This window comes from Pseudophryne corroboree, chromosome 2 (assembly GCF_028390025.1).
Source record: "Pseudophryne corroboree isolate aPseCor3 chromosome 2, aPseCor3.hap2, whole genome shotgun sequence".
Lineage (NCBI taxonomy): Eukaryota > Metazoa > Chordata > Amphibia > Anura > Myobatrachidae > Pseudophryne > Pseudophryne corroboree.
This window is the reverse complement of record NC_086445.1, coordinates 104,130,088-104,149,037: the sequence shown is the minus strand read 5'-3', so window position 1 is coordinate 104,149,037 and position 18,950 is coordinate 104,130,088. Positions and strand designations below refer to the sequence as shown.

The window sequence follows — 18,950 nt, the reverse complement described above, 5'->3', positions numbered from 1 at the left end:
TTTTATCAGCTACAAATCCGTAATCCAGTTGAGGATAACGCTCCCTTGTACCAAGTTTACACCTTGTTAAGGTGAGGGAGTTCGTACATCCATATCACCTACTGGATATTTATGGAATCATAAAATAATTTGTTTTCATGTACAATAGTTCATAAGACCTTCTGTTTAAGGCTTTTTATGAATTCATTTTGTTATTAAATAATTTTATTCTAATTGTTTGTTTGGGTGAATTTTTGGTGAGGGGTTACCCACTGTAGGTATCCAGAAAACCCCATCTTCTACAGTATAAGATATATCCATTTGGAAGGACTTCCGTTCAATCTATACAAGAACTTTAGCGCACTCAGGAATTGTTTTATATATATATATATATATATATCCCACTAATACGGAACCCCCCTGTCCAAATCCCCTGTTTTTAATATCACAACCAAATACAGGCTGCATCATTGTGCCAGGACACATCTCTAACACCTTTTTTCTTTTATTCAGGCTGTAGTAACTGGAAATGGAGGGGTTCCGTTAGCTCTGAAAAATGCAATGGATGGGGTCACTTACAGCAGACTTTGCCTCCCCGATGACATCCAGGAAAGGGGAATGGAGTCCATTCCCAACTACCTGTATAGGGATGATGGGATGAAGATCTGGTTGGCTATGGAAAGGTAGAGATCTGTTATAATGGCAGAGCATTGCAATGCTGCCTTTGCTCATCCAGAACGAGACCTCCATTGTTTACATAGGTGTCGGAACTGGGGGGACAAGGGGACATACCCCCCCAAAACTTTTGAGAGGCACCAGTCAATGTACTGGGTCACAGGGCGCAGTGTGGCTGCCATCTAGGGTTAGCACGGGCAGTGTCAAAATGATGAAGATAACTCACTTTCTGGCTGCACCAACTCCTCCCTCCCCACAGCCCTTCTCTGCCCACCATCTGGGCCTTCCCCCCTTCCCCTGCACCCAGCCCCTGCAGTGTTTGGCTAGTTACTGTTGGCGCCTCTGCTCTGAGACCAGCCCTGAACCCTTCTCATCTCCCACTTCATACAGTATGTTCCTCACCTCTTCCCCATAAGCTCCCCCTTTATCCTTTCACCCCTCCGTGGACCCAAACACTCCCAGCTTCTCCCCTACGGCACTGATACTATAGATTTTTTTTACAGGTTGAGTATCCCATATCCAAATATTCCGAAATACGGAATATTCCGAAATACGGACTTTTTTGAGTGAGATTGTGACAATGCTAAATTCCTTGTCGTATAAACAACCCTTATGAAGCTAAGAACACTGTACGCTGTTTATTTAAGAAATACCGTAATGATACGCTATTTGCGTAACGATCGCTCAGCCGTAGGCGAGACGCTCAAGCGTCACGTTCGCTCACGGCCCAGTGATCACAGGACACGTTATTGGTTATGTCTAGGGGAAAGATTCGCTGTAACGTAGCGTACGCTAGAGACCACGAGGAGGTCACCAGCGATGCAGACGCTCACAACACTATACCTTTATGTTAAACCTTATACCGATGAAATACACTGAATACCTTAATGTGAGTACAGGGTGTAAGTGCAACCTTGTGGAACCTGACTATCTACAAAGCTGCATGAGCGTCACCGACGCTCAAATGAACACTTATCACTATAGGAAATACACAGATACTGGTTTAGGTTTCCAAGGCCTATTAACTGTATTATGTCTAATATACTTGTAAAAGGGGATAACAGTACATATGATACACTACAATATAACAGAGACTTCCTAACCACAGAACTAAACAATAAATACAAAAAGACAATACTACACTGACCTAAATGCAATACGATACAATACTATAATACTATAAGGTATTTAAGAGAAAAAGAGGAGAGAGGGAGATAGAGAGAGAGAGAGAGAGAGAGATTGGCTCGCAGAAAGACAATGATTATGGAGAGAACTTACGCACAAAGGGTATGATCGCCAGCGCCTCGATATCCAGCTCCCGATTATCAGCAGATAACCGTTGATGAGAGAGTGAGAGCTGGATGTGGTCGGCCTGCCTATTTATGCTCCACACACAATGCAATCTCCTGGTCCTACAATCCCATTGTCCATTGGCCGAAGGAATTCGGCCCTGCATCATAACAAAAGGTCATAGGGTGATTCATACAGGTGGGCTGTGACGATTTCCAACAGCTCAGGTGGGTGGGAAACTGGGTTTCCCGCCGCATACCTGAGTATGTGCAAATCATAGAAATGGACATAAACTTCTTATGTCCATAACTATTCGCACGAGCGATTAATACGCTCCAAACCAACACCGGAATATTGCTAATCAAATACTCTTCCGATGGGTACCAAACACTGCTGTATGATTCCTGTTAAACCCTTCGTACGATGCAAAGAGGGATTCCTCAGCTCTGGGACATTATACTTTAACCAAACTTACAGAAACTATCAAAGGGATCATGATCTATAAACTACATTAATTGTGAACATTTGTAACTAATGAGTCGCACGCTACGATCACATAAACTCTACCGTAAATGCGCATACTGCGCGTGCGAGTGCACGCTATTGCGGGTATGCGCTTCCACGGGAGAGCGTACGCATGCGCAGCACGGACCAGTGTGCGGTGCAAATATGGCAACGTGCATTGAGACATTTTTCTGACTTTGACAGTCCACCCTTTGGCAGTCAATAATAACTGCCACAAAATATTTAAGGAGAAAAATGTAAGTCAGGGGTTAATTGATTTCCATGGTGGGGAAAGGAAGAAGAATGGAGTAGGTGTGAAGAGGGTATGACCTAGTGAGAAAGTAGAAGCATGTGTGTATGAGTCCATGTTTGGAGGGTCATGTATCATCGTGCCGTACGTGTGGTAAATCAAGCTTCGAGGTATTGCGAAGTATACATTTGAATTCCTTCTTATCCTGTGGTACAGGTCTGTGGATGGGCTGTCAAACTCTACCGAGCTCATTTCGGCTGTGGTTGTAACACAATGGGGATGCACATTTTAGTTGATGATACATGAATTGGGGGGGGTATGTGGTTGCTGCTATCTGTGCCTGTATTCCCTATCGACTATGTGTGTTATTACCTGAGGGTTGCAGAGATGAAGATAAAGAACACTTACGAAAAATGCAATGATATTCTATGTCAGGTTAATGTACGTTCGTCGATTGGGGTCTTGATTGGTGTCGGTTGATTGGAGTCTTCTTCTTTGTGCTTTTGCTCATAAATCGTGAGTAAAGCATACAACGTCCATGGATTTACAAAAAATGTTGGGCTAGCGTGATTTTAAAGTTCCTAGGGAAACTGGGGTACCCATGGCATTGTCCATCAAAATCTTGTTTATCAGGTCGTCTGCTCTTCTTCTTTCCATCTTTCCGTTGTCGGCCCCTTGGCTCATCAAATCCTTCGTCTACGTGGGTCTTTGTACCTCGGAGGAAAACATAGAAATGGGTGAAAGACGGACCGTATACTCATTACATCATTACGTCATGGTTTCTAGCATTGGGTCATAAATCAAATCCAGGTTAATTACAGTTTCCTCACTCCTCAAGCTCATCACTTTTGTACTTTGTTTGCACCTTATTAAAGCCTGCCCGCATCTAAATATCAATCCAAACGATATAACGACACCCAAAATACATAGGAGAAACTTTCCAACATCCATTATGACTCCTTGAGCCCAGTCTCCTAAACCGGAGAACCAATTTCGCGGGTTCAACCATGACACCCAACCAGTCAGCTCATTACCTACAGCAGCAAGGGTGAGATTGTGTTTTCGACGAAATTCCCACTTTAATTGCAGAATATCGTCCATCTTTTGGTCTATGACCTCTATCGGATCCTCGGTGCTATTTGTGATATACGTGCAACACTTTATGCCGTACTGTGTTGCCAATGTAACACAATATCCGCCTGTTACTGCTGTAAGATAATTAAGAACCATCCTATGCTGAACTAGTTCTGTTTTGTAAGCTTGAAGTTCTCTTCCAGTGTATCTAAACGTGTCATCATACATTTCAGTGATATTATCTAACAAATTGGCGAGTGCGGAAATGTATCTATAATTCATCACACCTCGAGCGGTGCGAGTGAAATCTAACGCTACCAGAACCTGAATCCCGGTGGATTCATGGATAAGATCAGAGGCCGGATGCTCTAACCTTTCTGACAGTTGTCTTTTAACAAGGTGCTCGTAGTGAGTGTGAGTATAAGGAGTTTGGGCACCACGGTGTATGTCCTTCATTTTGTCATGTGTAACAGTCATTACTTCAGGCAATACTTTTCCAATATAACACAATCCTTCAGAGTTTGGGGCAAGCCACTTGTACGCCTTTCTCCCACATATGAAATATGCATCATCGGGGAGAACATAGGGGACGGAGAAGGACATGACCATGTTACAAACCTTCCAGGTGAAATCTCCTGACCCTAATTCTTCCATCTGCCTAATGCACGTATCGGTTTGTACGATATGTGCACAGTATCCTGGTGATACCTCTCCAACTTTAGTAATCCTATTTCCTAAGGTATATCGATACCGGAAAGATTTTCCTCTACTGGCTATGTGGCGTACGAGCTCTGTATCTGTAGGCATTCTATCTGCTCTGTGTGAAAAGGTCATGGTAAGGTTGCTCCATGACACTTCCCAATTTCCCGGTTTTCTGGGATTGGAGATGTTAAAACATATGAGGGACCTATCCACATGGTATTGGTGGAGCTTCAAACTAGGAGGGCTGGAGATGTTAAACCTCCGGTCCACCGGTCTCCCACCACTTAGCTCAAGTACCTCCCCTAACGTTAAAGGAAATGGTACTAGCCCTGATTTACTGTGACCCTGAGGTACTTGAGAGCATACCCAACAATCTGTTTGGTTTAACACGTTACCCACTAAGGAGTGATAGTCACTCAATGGATGCCGGTCTATATGGATATTAAAACTAGATTGGCATTTCTTTATGCATCCATCTTCAACCAGATTATCACAGAGCCTACAGATACAATTTTCCTCAGCTAACAATCCATCACAATTTCTTCTATCGGATCGTTTTCTGATACTCGCCTTTGCTTGTTGGCTTGGTTGATCTTGGAAAACTACGCCTCCATCATCATAATCGGAACCCATTCCAGAACCCCTTTCGACCTCTATGGTACTCTCGCCGGAACAGACTGCTCTGGTCAACATCATGGTTAACATCAAAATCCGGATCACAGTCTCTTGGGGCAAGTCCATCTTTGAGGAGGAAATAGAGAAGAATGAGAAGGGGGAAAAAGAAATTTTAAAGGAGAGGGGATGGGAAGTGGAGAAAACAATAAAAGGGAGAGGGGAGTCGACAGCTGCTTTCGGTCTTCAAGGCTCAGGTGCCGCCTCAGTCCTCCTGGAACAGACACTCTAGTGATACAACCTCTACCGTCTGTTCCTTATCACGGGACTTCTCTGGATCAGCAACCTTCTTGCAGTGGGATGAATGGACCCAAGTCTCTCTCTCAGCAACCTTCAATGCTGTGGTGCTAGTCAATAAGACCTGGTATGGTCCTTCCCATCTATCAATAAGACAACCTGAGCGTAGAAAATTTCGTATCATTACATAATCCCCAGGTTCAATGTCATGACAATTACTATCTGGTAAATCAGGAATCACCAACTTCAGATTATCATTTTGATTCCTCAACTGCTTACTCATATTAATTAAGTACTTTACAGTTACTTCATTGTTACATTTCAAATCATCCTGAGGGTTAATTATGACATGCGGTTGTCGACCAAACAGAATTTCAAAAGGAGACAGATTAAGAGGGGACCTGGGAGTGGTTCTGATACTATACAAAACAATGGGTAAAGCTTCTGGCCACGTCAATCCTGTCTCTGCCATTACTTTACTCAATTTATTTTTAATAGTGCTGTTCACTCTTTCGACCTTCGCACTCGCCTGTGGACGGTACGGAGTGTGCAGCTTACTATCGATTCCCATCAACTTACACATTCCTTGAAAGACATCACCTGTAAAATGGGTACCCCTATCACTTTCAATGATTCTAGGGATACCATATCTACATACAAATTCCTGCACAATTTTCTTAGCTGTAAACATAGCGGTATTTGTAGCTGCTGGAAAAGCCTCGACCCAATTCGAGAAAACATCTATGCAAACAAGTACATATTTCAAATTTCTACATGGGGGTAATTGAATGAAGTCAATTTGTATTACTTGGAAAGGGCCGCCGGCAGGTGGGATATGGGAGGGTTCTGTAGGTATTGCCTTTCCAATATTCTTTCTCAGACAGGTAAGGCATGACATTGCTCTTTTACTAGCATGAGAGGAGAATCCTGGGGCGCACCAGTATGCTCTTACCAATTTGCACATCCCCTCCTTGCCTAGATGAGTCAGCCCGTGAGCTGCTTCAGCCAGACACGGAAGGTATGCCCTGGGGGCCACTGGTTTACCATGTCCATCCGTCCAGAGCCCTGAGGACTCCTGGCCATATCCCTTTGCCTTCCAGACTGCCTTCTCCTGAGTGGAACACAAATTCTGCATTTCACACAACTTTTGTGTGTTGATGGTATTAAATACCATCAGTTGTGTGGTGTCTGTCCGTATGGGGGTAGCAGCTGCAAGCTTTGCAGCTTCGTCTGCTCGGCTGTTACCAAGGGATACTGGGTCTTGACTATATGTATGTGCTTTACATTTGATAACAGCCACTCTGTCGGGTTCCTGTATCGCTGTTAGAAGCCTTTTTATGTGAGCTGCATGCGCTATCGGTGTACCAGCTGCCGTCATGAAATTTCTGAGACGCCATAGCGCTCCGAAATCATGGACTACCCCGAACGCGTATCTAGAATCGGTGTAGATATTGGCAGACTTACCCTTAGCCAATTCACATGCTCTGGTTAGGGCGACCAGTTCAGCAACCTGGGCTGAGTGAGGTGGGCCTAGCGGTTCCGCTTCTATGGTGTCTTGGTCATCTACGACTGCGTATCCAGTACACAAGTCTCCCGAGTCTGACTGTCTGTGACAACTACCGTCCGTGTAGAACGTGAGTTCTGCATCTTCTAGTGGATTGTCACTGATGTCAGGCCTTGCGGAAAAATTTTGGGTCAAATATTCCATACAATCATGTGTATCTTCCTTTGCATTAAATCCTCCTTCCCCATCACTCTCACCTCCCACCCTTTGTGCCTGTCCAGGCACACCTGGGAGAAATGTTGCAGGGTTTAATGCGCTGCATCTCCTTATGGTGATGTTTACTGGGGCCATTAATGCCAATTCCCATCTCGTAAACCTTGCTGATGAGACATGTCTGGTTTGGGCAGAATTCAATAAGGCCGATACCGCATGTGGTGTATGGATTGTGAGGTTGTGGCCTAGCACGACATCTTCGCTTTTCGTCACTAGCAATGCTATCGCTGCAACGCTACGCAAGCATGTGGGGAGGGATCGCGCTACCGTGTCTAGCTGCGCGCTGTAGTATGCAATTGGCCTGCTGGCATCACCGTGTTTTTGTGTTAGTACCCCTGCTGCGCACCCAGCACTTTCTGTTCCGTATAGTTCAAAGGGTTTCCCATAGTCTGGCATACCTAGTGCTGGTGCCTGCGTTAGGCACTGTTTGAGTCTCTCAAATGCTGTTTCAGATTCGTCTGTATGCGAAATCCGATCAGGTTTGTTTGAAGAGACCATTTCCTGCAAAGGTAGCGCCAATATGGAAAACCCTGGGATCCAATTACGGCAATACCCACACATTCCTAAAAACGTCCTGATCTGTTGCTGGGTTTGTGGCAGTGTCATGTCTCTAATGGCTTGGATTCTATCAGCGGTCAGGTGTCTCAGTCCTTGTGTTAGACAGTGTCCCAAGTATTTTACCTTAGCTTGGCATAATTGCAACTTGTCTTTGGAGACCTTGTGACCTGTGTCTGAAAGATGAAACAGGAGCTGTTTCGTATCCTTCAGGGATGCCTCCAATGAATCAGAACACAGCAGTAGATCATCCACGTACTGTATCAACACTGATCCACTTTCCGGTTGGAAAGACTGTAAACAATCATGCAAAGCCTGAGAAAATATACTTGGACTATCTATGAAACCTTGGGGTAACCGAGTCCACGTATATTGGACTCCTCTGTATGTGAATGCAAACAAATATTGGCTGTCAGGGTGCAGAGGTACCGAAAAGAAAGCGGAGCAGAGGTCAATAACAGTGAAAAATTTGGCAGTGGGAGGAATTTGCATTAGGATGACAGCTGGATTAGGCACTACGGGGAACTGACTCTCAACTATTTTGTTAATCCCCCTTAGATCCTGCACTAGCCTGTAACGCCTCCCCCCACTCTTTTTAACAGGGAAGATGGGACTATTTGCTGTGCTGGACGTTCTTACTAGAATGCCCTGTTGTAGCAAGCGCTCTATTACCGGGAAAACTCCTAACTCCACCTCTGGCTTCAGAGGATACTGTGGGATTTTTGGAGCTATCCTACCATCTTTTACTTGTACTACTACTGGGGCTACATTTGCCATTAATCCAGTGTCCTGTCCATCTTTTGTCCAAAGCGACTCTGGTATCTGAGATGTCATCTCTTCTACTTGGGATGGATTCCTATTTGTCATAATGGAATGTGACATTAATTTTGATGGGGAGTCTAACATGTCTCGTACTTCCTGAGCGTGATTCTCAGGGATGTCCAAGAATACACCTTCAGGAGTACAATAAATGACGCAACCCATTTTACATAGTAAGTCTCTTCCCAGGAGATTGGTCGGTGCCGATGCAGCCAGCAAAAAGGAATGCTTGGTATGCAAAGGCCCTATTGTAATCTCGGCTGGTTTGCTAACAGGGTAGTGCTGGACTACTCCTGTTACTCCTATGGCTGGAACTGTCCTACCAGTGGTTCTCATGCCCACTGTCGAATTGATCACTGACTTGGCCGCCCCTGTGTCTACAAGAAAGTTTAAAGTTTTACCGGCTACATTGATTGCAATCTCTGGTTCGCTTCCAAGACTGGCAATCAATTTAACTGGTTGCAGATTACAGGTATGGCCACACCCCTATTGGGTATGCTGACCTCCCTGAATCCCGCTGGCAGCAACTACTTGTGAGGGAGTTAGCTGGGAACTACCAGAGGCATGCCAATCTCTGTGTGGGGGATATCTTTTTGTTTCCCCTGTATGTGGCTCAAAACTCCGCCTCTGTGGACCCTGCTCCCAATGTCGTGTGTGGTGTTGTTGTCTAGGGGGTTGAAAAGATCTTTGTACATTTCTTACTCTACAGTCTCGTGCATAGTGTCCCGGTCTGTTACAAGAAAAACATGTTATTACACTTGCCTTACCCACAGGATTCGGTGGTACATACGCAGGCTGCCTTGTGGTCAGCGCCTGTATACTTACGGACATCAACTTATCACTTTGCGACTCCCTGTGCCTAGTGATATTTCTGTCGTGATCAATAGCAGCCTCTCTCAAGGTGGACACTGACAGACCTCGCCAACATGGCTGCGTGGTCTGTACCCTAGCTTTTAATGTTTCTTTCAAACCATCCATCAGTACAGATACTGCTACTTCTCGATGGTTTGGGTTGGTCTTAATGTCTTCTATACCAGTGTACTTTGCCATTTCTAATAGTGCCCGGTGAAAATATTCTATTGCCGTTTCGGACTCCTTTTGCTTAATGGAAAATATTTTATTCCATTTAACAACGGCTGGGAAATACTCTTTTAGCTGTAAATTTATCCTTTTTACATTATCCTTGTTGTACACGTCTGTAAGCGGTACATCTTTATCCAATGCACAATCAGCTAAAAACTGAGTTGCACCAACATTGGAAGGTAAACAAGCTCTTAGCAGTATCTGCCAATCCTTGTTGTTGGGTTCTACCGTGTTACCTAAATCCCTGATGTATTTTTGGCTAGCAACTAAATCCTTCCTGGGGTCAGGAAATTCGGACACTATTGTTCTTAATTCCATTCTGGAAAATGGAGTGTACATGGCAATGTTCCTTATGGGAGTGGCTCCAGACACATCTGTTTTTCCATTGGGAACTGCTATTACCCTTACAGGAGCAATTCTAACAGCCTCTTCCTGTGTAGATTCTACAGCTTGTTGTGGTACAATTGTTTCAGTGTAGTGCATGGTGCCGTACTTACCCGTTGACACGACCTCACCTATCCCTCCGCTAGGGGCTTTCACTAATCTCGTGGGTGTCGCTGTGCCTACTGTGGTCTCTGCTATGGTGGCTGCAAGAGAGAGAGCTGAAATTGTTGCTGAATCGTCTTCTTGATCACACTCCTGAGGAAGGTTCAAAACAGGGTACATCTTGCACGGGTTAATACTTGCATGAGTTATTTGGTTAACATCATTAACATTTACAGTGTTACTAAGAGTTTGTGTTTTACAACCCAGTGCGTTTCTCTCCGCAATCAACTTCTCTCCTGCAATGTATGGTGGAGGAGGAGCTGTGGCAATCAACTTCCTGACTGCCCCAGATCCCGCCGCCAGAGCCAAACCTCTCTGTATCTCACCTTCCTGGTGCCATAACTGTAAATAATCATGATGCTGAATTCGTCTCTTTGCTGATTTTACGAGACATATCCTCCTCCTTAAATTTTGTAACACCTCTGGACTGAAGCTACCTATTCTTGGGAACTTGTCCCTGTCTTGTACAGTCATTCTCTCCCATTCATCACATAAAGATTCGGTGTGAATTCCATATTTTTCACACATTACATATCGTGCCGACCCAACTGGTCGGTTCACAGAATCAACCTGAACCAGGGTTGATCGCCCCCTACCTGAGCAACTGGCCCCCATAGTCTGTAGGTGTTGCTTAATCCTCCTTGGATTTTCTGTATCAAGGTTTTCAGCAAGCCTTTTCAGACAACCAAATTACTCCACAGTAGGCCGGCGGTGGCGGTTTACCGAGTACCCCACTCACTCGCCCACCTCGACCAATACGACCTGTAAACACCGTTATGATGCCAGCGTACTCGATACAGGGCCCCTATGGAACCTTCAGTTTACTGGAACATATGAGGGTTACCCGCAGGACACTTACTCTTTCCAGTAAAGTTGGGGTTGTTAGATAGTTCCTGAGTGACCAGCGAACTTCCCTTCCAAAAATAAAAAATTACACAAATCACGTCAGAATGTACAAATAGCGTTTGTGACCACTTTACTCTAATGGTATTTAGGTCAGATTACTAACTACTGCACACAATTACGTGTGGTCCAATCGTTCAGTACACGAGCACTATTTGTCATGTACTGAAAGACCAATGGAATCGATGTTTCCGGCCGCGATTCCTTCAGCAAGAGCTTATGGCCTATATGGGTTCTGCACCAACACCCCAGGCGTTGTGCCACTGGACTTTTATAGCGGACCTTTTACCTTACGACCTCCTGGTCTTGTTCCTTATGACCTCCTGGTCTTGTTACCTTATGGTCCGCTATACTCTAATGCTCAAATATTATTTAACCAGGGATGCCTCCCTGGCCACCGTATATGTCACTTACACGTATGTTCCTTGACGAGTACCCGACTTTCCTTTTGGTTCCACCTTAAAGTTATATAAACTTTTGTATACAAAACACACTCACTCAACACATGTACACTTTGTTTCTATATCTATTTCTGCGCAGAAATTGTCTTCAGGCCAAAAGTGTTACCAATTAGGAGCAGGATCTGTTAAACTAAATTTCAGATTTTCCAAAAAAATAGATTTGCGTTATTTACCGCGTCGCGTTATCTACCGCTGTGCGTTACTTATCGCTTTTGCGCTAATTATCGCTTTGCGCTAATTCAACTTTTCGTGACTTGGGCTACGTGGGCGTAACCAGACGCTACGTTGCGTAGTGAACGCTGCGTGCGTCTGCCTTTTGGATTGCGTACGCTAGTCTTTGTTAGCGACACGTGTACGCAATGCAAAGGATCCACCGTAACACAATATATTTATTTATCAATGTAGGTGATCCCTGATCATCTACCGCAATCCACACTGCCTGCCTTGTATCTCAGACAAACCGTGTGTTTGTTCTATACTTTAACTATTACCTCTAAAATAACAGCAAATCTCTTTTTTAGCACTTTCTATCAACTATAAAAAATTGGCAAACAGGAATAGTGATATACGAAAATGAAACAGAAATGCAGATAAATGTATGCGTACGCAAGACAAAAGAAAAATAAACAGTTTTAAAAGACACAAGCGTTTTGTTCTTACTTCCGGTTACCGGATTCCTTCAGCACTCTTTACCTAAGCGAAGCAGACGCTTATCCCGTCAGCAACTGCGAGACAACCTCCCACCCTTTTGCTGGGGGATAACGTCTGCTGATCTACCTAGTGCAGATGTGAAAAGGACCGGACGAGCCCGCAATTGACAATGCTAAATTCCTTGTCGTATAAACAACCCTTATGAAGCTAAGAACACTGTACGCTGTTTATTTAAGAAATACCGTAATGATACGCTATTTGCGTAACGATCGCTCAGCCGTAGGCGAGACGCTCAAGCGTCACGTTCGCTCACGGCCCAGTGATCACAGGACACGTTATTGGTTATGTCTAGGGGAAAGATTCGCTGTAACGTAGCGTACGCTAGAGACCACGAGGAGGTCACCAGCGATGCAGACGCTCACAACACTATACCTTTATGTTAAACCTTATACCGATGAAATACACTGAATACCTTAATGTGAGTACAGGGTGTAAGTGCAACCTTGTGGAACCTGACTATCTACAAAGCTGCATGAGCGTCACCGACGCTCAAATGAACACTTATCACTATAGGAAATACACAGATACTGGTTTAGGTTTCCAAGGCCTATTAACTGTATTATGTCTAATATACTTGTAAAAGGGGATAACAGTACATATGATACACTACAATATAACAGAGACTTCCTAACCACAGAACTAAACAATAAATACAAAAAGACAATACTACACTGACCTAAATGCAATACGATACAATACTATAATACTATAAGGTATTTAAGAGAAAAAGAGGAGAGAGGGAGATAGAGAGAGAGAGAGAGAGAGAGATTGGCTCGCAGAAAGACAATGATTATGGAGAGAACTTACGCACAAAGGGTATGATCGCCAGCGCCTCGATATCCAGCTCCCGATTATCAGCAGATAACCGTTGATGAGAGAGTGAGAGCTGGATGTGGTCGGCCTGCCTATTTATGCTCCACACACAATGCAATCTCCTGGTCCTACAATCCCATTGTCCATTGGCCGAAGGAATTCGGCCCTGCATCATAACAAAAGGTCATAGGGTGATTCATACAGGTGGGCTGTGACGATTTCCAACAGCTCAGGTGGGTGGGAAACTGGGTTTCCCGCCGCATACCTGAGTATGTGCAAATCATAGAAATGGACATAAACTTCTTATGTCCATAACTATTCGCACGAGCGATTAATACGCTCCAAACCAACACCGGAATATTGCTAATCAAATACTCTTCCGATGGGTACCAAACACTGCTGTATGATTCCTGTTAAACCCTTCGTACGATGCAAAGAGGGATTCCTCAGCTCTGGGACATTATACTTTAACCAAACTTACAGAAACTATCAAAGGGATCATGATCTATAAACTACATTAATTGTGAACATTTGTAACTAATGAGTCGCACGCTACGATCACATAAACTCTACCGTAAATGCGCATACTGCGCGTGCGAGTGCACGCTATTGCGGGTATGCGCTTCCACGGGAGAGCGTACGCATGCGCAGCACGGACCAGTGTGCGGTGCAAATATGGCAACGTGCATTGAGACATTTTTCTGACTTTGACAATTGAGATAGTGAAACCTTTGTTTTCTGATGGCTCAATGTACACAAACTTTGTTTAATACACAAAGTTATTAAAAATATTGTATTAAATGACCTTCAGGCTGTGTGTATAAGGTGTATATGAAACATAAATGAATTGTGTGAATGTATACACACTTTGTTTAATGCACAAAGTTATAAAAAATATTGGCTAAAATGACCTTCAGGCTGTGTGTATAAGGTGTATATGTAACATAAATGCATTATATGCTTAGACTTGGGTCCCATGACCTTGATATCTCATTATGGTATGCAATTATTCCAAAATACGGAAAAATCCCATATCCAAAATACCTCTGGTCCCAAGCATTTTGGATAAGGGAGACTCAACCTGTATATATATATATATATATATATATAGATAGTTATATCTTTGTAATCAGGTAGGTGGTATTGTGGGTAACTAAAGTTGCCCCTGAGGGGGCGGCACTCAGCGATTTAGGGGCTACAAAATGAAATTACAGTATATCTTGGCTCCTCCCAACCTAAAACCATTGTGGTACCCCTTATTGTCTACATAGGGGCTCAGAGAGCTAAGATTGGTCCAATACCAGGAGAAGACATGCCATAAAATCTTGGTAGAAAGATGGGCTCCTATAGAGGCCAGTATATTTTGTACCCACCTGTATATAGCATACAGTACACATAATATTAACATACAAATGAGCACAAATACAAGTCAGCTTCACACACCTTAACAAGACTATTCCATATTTATGTAAAATGGCAGTTAGGAGATGATTAGCTGATACTTTATTTCTGTCCACTCTCTTCAAGGCTTAGTAAATAGACCTCATATTTCTGCTTATTTCATCTTCATCTCAATATCCCATCCTGTCTTCACACAGCTTTGTGTCTGACATTATTCATTACTACTATAAGAATGATGAAGCAGTCAGTGAGGATCCCGAACTTCAGGCCTGGGTGGCAGAGATCTTTAAAGAAGGTTTCTTGGAGAATGAATCTTCAGGTAACAATGGATTGGTCATCAATGATTCAGAAATGCACACATATCTATTATAGGGAATGATCTCGCCAATTTTTGCATCCGTCAGGGCCTACATACACAACTTGGACACAGAGCCGGCCCTAACCAATATGATGCCCTAGGCAAGATTTTGGCTGGTGCCCCCTAGCACCACCGCTAGTTCTGCCTCTGACCTTGCACCTCTTTCCCAGCACCATCACCCCTCACCCATAGCAGTCCTTGTACCCCCTATATTTTAAATAGGAACAGTTCGTACATTTGACGCACAGCCCAAAAAGGGACATCTTCTTGCTGGGAAGGGGCATGGCCACACAATAGTAACCCCAATTCCAATTATGCCACACAGTACTGCAACTTTATTCACATTTTATCTTGTGGGGATGTAACTGGGTGGATAATTTCATAACCCTATATTAAGGGCTGTTTGCTATATAGGTCTGGATAATCCCTTTCCCTAATTACATAAATAAATGTGCTGGTGGGATGGATTTAATATATCCCAAATGAGGTTACATCCCCACCAGATCTCTCAAACATTAAATCTAATTATATAATAGCATATCAGCATTCTCTGCACTGCGTGACAGTCTTAGGATTTCAGGTGTAAAGTTACACAATCAGCAACATTGTTTCACTCCCCCGTGTATGAAATTGGAACCAAGTTATCACAATTACAGCCTTAAGGGCAGGAGTGGGGAAATAAAATTTGGTTACATTTTAATGTAACAATTTGTAACCTTGAATTAGGAAAACATATTTCACCCTATTTTAACATAATAGGCTCCAATGAATATGAAAACTGCAGGTCTCATATAAGGATAGCACTGATACAGTGCTGCATAAATATAGGTATGTGAATGCACAATTGAAATCAACACAGGAAAACATAAGCAGGGAAAGACACATCAGCTTTGTTTTTAAATCTTTATTCACTGATTATTCTATTTCTGTCACCTTCTACTCTCTATCTCTTATTCTATAAATTTTAATATTATTTCGCTCTAATTTCAATAAAGGACAATTGAGTCCCATATAAGTAAACAACAAAATAAACCTCTATATTATTTTAGGCTATTGAGTATTCAAGCCTTTATTGGTTACTGCTGCTAGGGATATATATGGTCTACAACAATATTCTTATCAACGATTCAGTAGTTGGATGAGTGCACCTTAAATTTATCTGGTTTCTTTTTCTTTTCCCCTCCTTATGGGGATTTGACTCTATATCCTTGTTTAAACCAGTGGGTAGCACCTTTATGAGCCTTTTATATAAAAAAATGTTTTTCTCATATGTAATTTATATATGTGAATCCCTATAAGAGGGTATAATCAGAAATTATAATAGGCACTCCAACTGTGTGACTGACACCATAATTTACAAATCTCGGTGCGGGTTACCCCCCAGATCTGGTGCAAGTGTATTGCTTGACCAGTATCGGAACTTTTAGGTATGTTATGGTGTAATAAATAAATGTGTGAGTGTATGTATGTATGTATATATATATATATATATATATATATATATATATAGTTTGTATCCAAGTCTAGATAGTATGGATAAGTGCACTAAAGGTCTAGACTTCTAATAAAGAGCATCCTACACCCTGCAATATATATATATATATATATATATATTATGTATAACACTTGTATTTTAAATGTAGTATTCCTGAAGTTTGTATCCAAGCCTAGATAGTATGGATAAGTGCACTAGAGGCCTAGACCTTTAATGAAGAGCATCCTACTTCCTGTCATAGGGGTCCCATCTTTCTTGGAGACCAAAGCCTCTCTGATCAAGTACCTGACAATGGTGATCTTCACATGTTCTGCTCAGCACGCAGCTGTCAACAAAGGTCAAGTAAGTGGCACAGATCATTCCATTACACTGCACACTATACTACAGTAATTACTTGATAGATTTAGGGCTAGATGCATCATCGCTTGGAAAGTGATAAAATGGAGAGTGAAAAAGTATCAGCCAATCAGCTCCTAACTGCCATTTTTCAAACACAGCCTGTGACATGGCAGTTACGACCTGATTGGGTGGCACTTTTTAATTCTCCATTTTATCACTTTCCAAGCGATGATGCATCTAGCCCTTAATATTTTCTGTAGTAAGTGTTTACTACACTCATCCATGGGCAACTTGATGCCATAGGAAACTTCACTGACAAAAGCATAGATAACACAATGTTAACAGAGTTATGTATTGTACAGCATTATTCCTTTTTTATACTCCTGGTAAACCTTTGACATTTTATTTATTTATTTTCCTAACAGTTTCTTATATAGCGCAGCAAAATCCATTGCACTTTACAATTGGAAACAACAATGATAAAACAAAACTGGGTAATCAGTCATAGAAGTAGGAAGGCCCTGCTCGCAAGCTTACAGTCTATAGGGAAATAGGCATTAATATACAAGGATGAGTACTATCTATTGTATAATTGTGCACTAAATTGCAAAGATTCTTAGTGGGCTGCACGGTATGGCTACACGGTGATGTTGGCCTGGAGTCAGGAGGATGGTAAAGTGAAGATAGAGAAAATATGTGAGGATATGTGTGGACTGTACAGAGGGGATGTAATTGGATAGGAAAGCTTATGACGGTTGCAGCCCGAGGAAAGTACTGCAATCGTGAATGGGAGTGAATAATGATTAGGGAAAGAGGGCTGGTTGGGAGATATTTTGAGATAAACATGTGCAACATAACGTGAAATAAATATGGAAGTTGGAATATCCAATGAGGAGCAAATAAGAGCTGTCATATGCTGGGCTACATCAGTCCATCTCCTGCTCAGCCCTTCCCCCCCACCCCCCTCAGATCCACCCCTCTCTCCCACACCTGTATAGTTACCCCATTCCTGTCAGGTCCTCCGCCCTCTCTGGCTAAGGTCTGTCCCATTACTCACTGCAGTGGGAGCTATCATAGGGGAAGGGGGGCATGTGCCACTCCCACAGTGCATACATTTTGGAGACAGGCCATACCTTAGTTAATTAGCAATTAATGCTGACATTTAAAATTCTGCATCAAGCTGCATGTGTGATGATGTAGCCTTACTTAGGTCCCAAGTACATAATATATTATATCTACACATTAGAGTGAGCAATAAAAAGTTACATTTGAAGATGTTGATTAAGCAGTCTGGGTAAACTACTGTATTTCCATATATGAACGTGTTTCAGATGATCCATGCTTCCATTGCAGTTTGACTTCTACTCTTGGATGCCCAATAGTCCCACATCCATGAAAAGTCCCCCTCCAACAGCTAAGGGCATCAGCACAATGCAGAATATCCTAGAGGCATTGCCAGATGTAAACGTTGTAAGCATCGCTATATCCGTAGTGTGGCTGCTCAGTACAGACTCGGAAGACTCGGTGAGTACCTGGGATCAGTATAGACATTGCAGAAATAAGTGTCTCTGCCCCATTGTTACATATTCCCCAAGAACACAATATAGAGACCCTGTATATACAGCTCTCTCTGGTGCACCATTCATGTACATACAGGCTTGTGCAATGTGGTAACTGGTGAATGGACTTAGTAAACGAAATCACGATAACATCTATTAGACTTCTAATAACAAGATTTCCCAATCCTCTATAGAGACGACTAGGACATTACCCTGATGTGCGTTTTACAGAGAAGAGCCCACTACAGTCTATTGAGGATTTCCAAAAAAAGCTGCTGGAGATTTCGAAATCCATTGCTGACCGAAATAAGAGCATGTATTTTCCATATACCTACTTGGACCCGAAAATCATTGAGAACAGTATCATTATCTAAGAATAATAGTGGTGGTATACTGTATCTACTCATTCAATCTGAATTTCTTACCTTTTTTCCATTTGTCTAATTGTGTTAAGATAAGACAGTATGATCTGGTAATTCCAATATACAGTGGTATCTTCAAGTCTATTGTCAGAACATATTTGTGACATGATTAAAGATTAATTACAGTAGGCTGTTGTTAAATCCATTCTTAATAATAATTAACATTTGTATATGTTGAGGGGAAGAATATGGACAGGTGCTCTTTAGTTTAATCATACCAGTAAACCATCTGGAGCATCAAATACAGGTTGAGTATCCCTTATCCAAAATGCTTGGGACCAGAAGTATTTTGGATATCGGATTTTTCCGTATTTTGGAATAATTG

At 42.6% G+C, this 18,950-nt stretch overlaps 1 protein-coding gene across 1 annotated transcript in view; it reads left to right on the top strand.

The window, feature by feature from the left end:
• LOC134990348 (arachidonate 12-lipoxygenase, 12R-type-like) overlaps positions 1 to 18,685 on the top strand; it is a 120,112-nt gene extending 101,427 nt beyond the window's left edge. The window contains exons 13-17 of the mRNA XM_063950679.1: positions 493 to 662; positions 14,650 to 14,771; positions 16,547 to 16,647; positions 17,998 to 18,168; positions 18,398 to 18,685. Of these exons, the coding sequence (XP_063806749.1) occupies positions 493 to 662; positions 14,650 to 14,771; positions 16,547 to 16,647; positions 17,998 to 18,168; positions 18,398 to 18,577 (744 nt within the window). The 3' untranslated portion in view covers positions 18,578 to 18,685. The remainder of the gene's footprint in view (positions 1 to 492; positions 663 to 14,649; positions 14,772 to 16,546; positions 16,648 to 17,997; positions 18,169 to 18,397) is intronic.
• Positions 18,686 to 18,950: the final 265 nt, after the last annotated feature.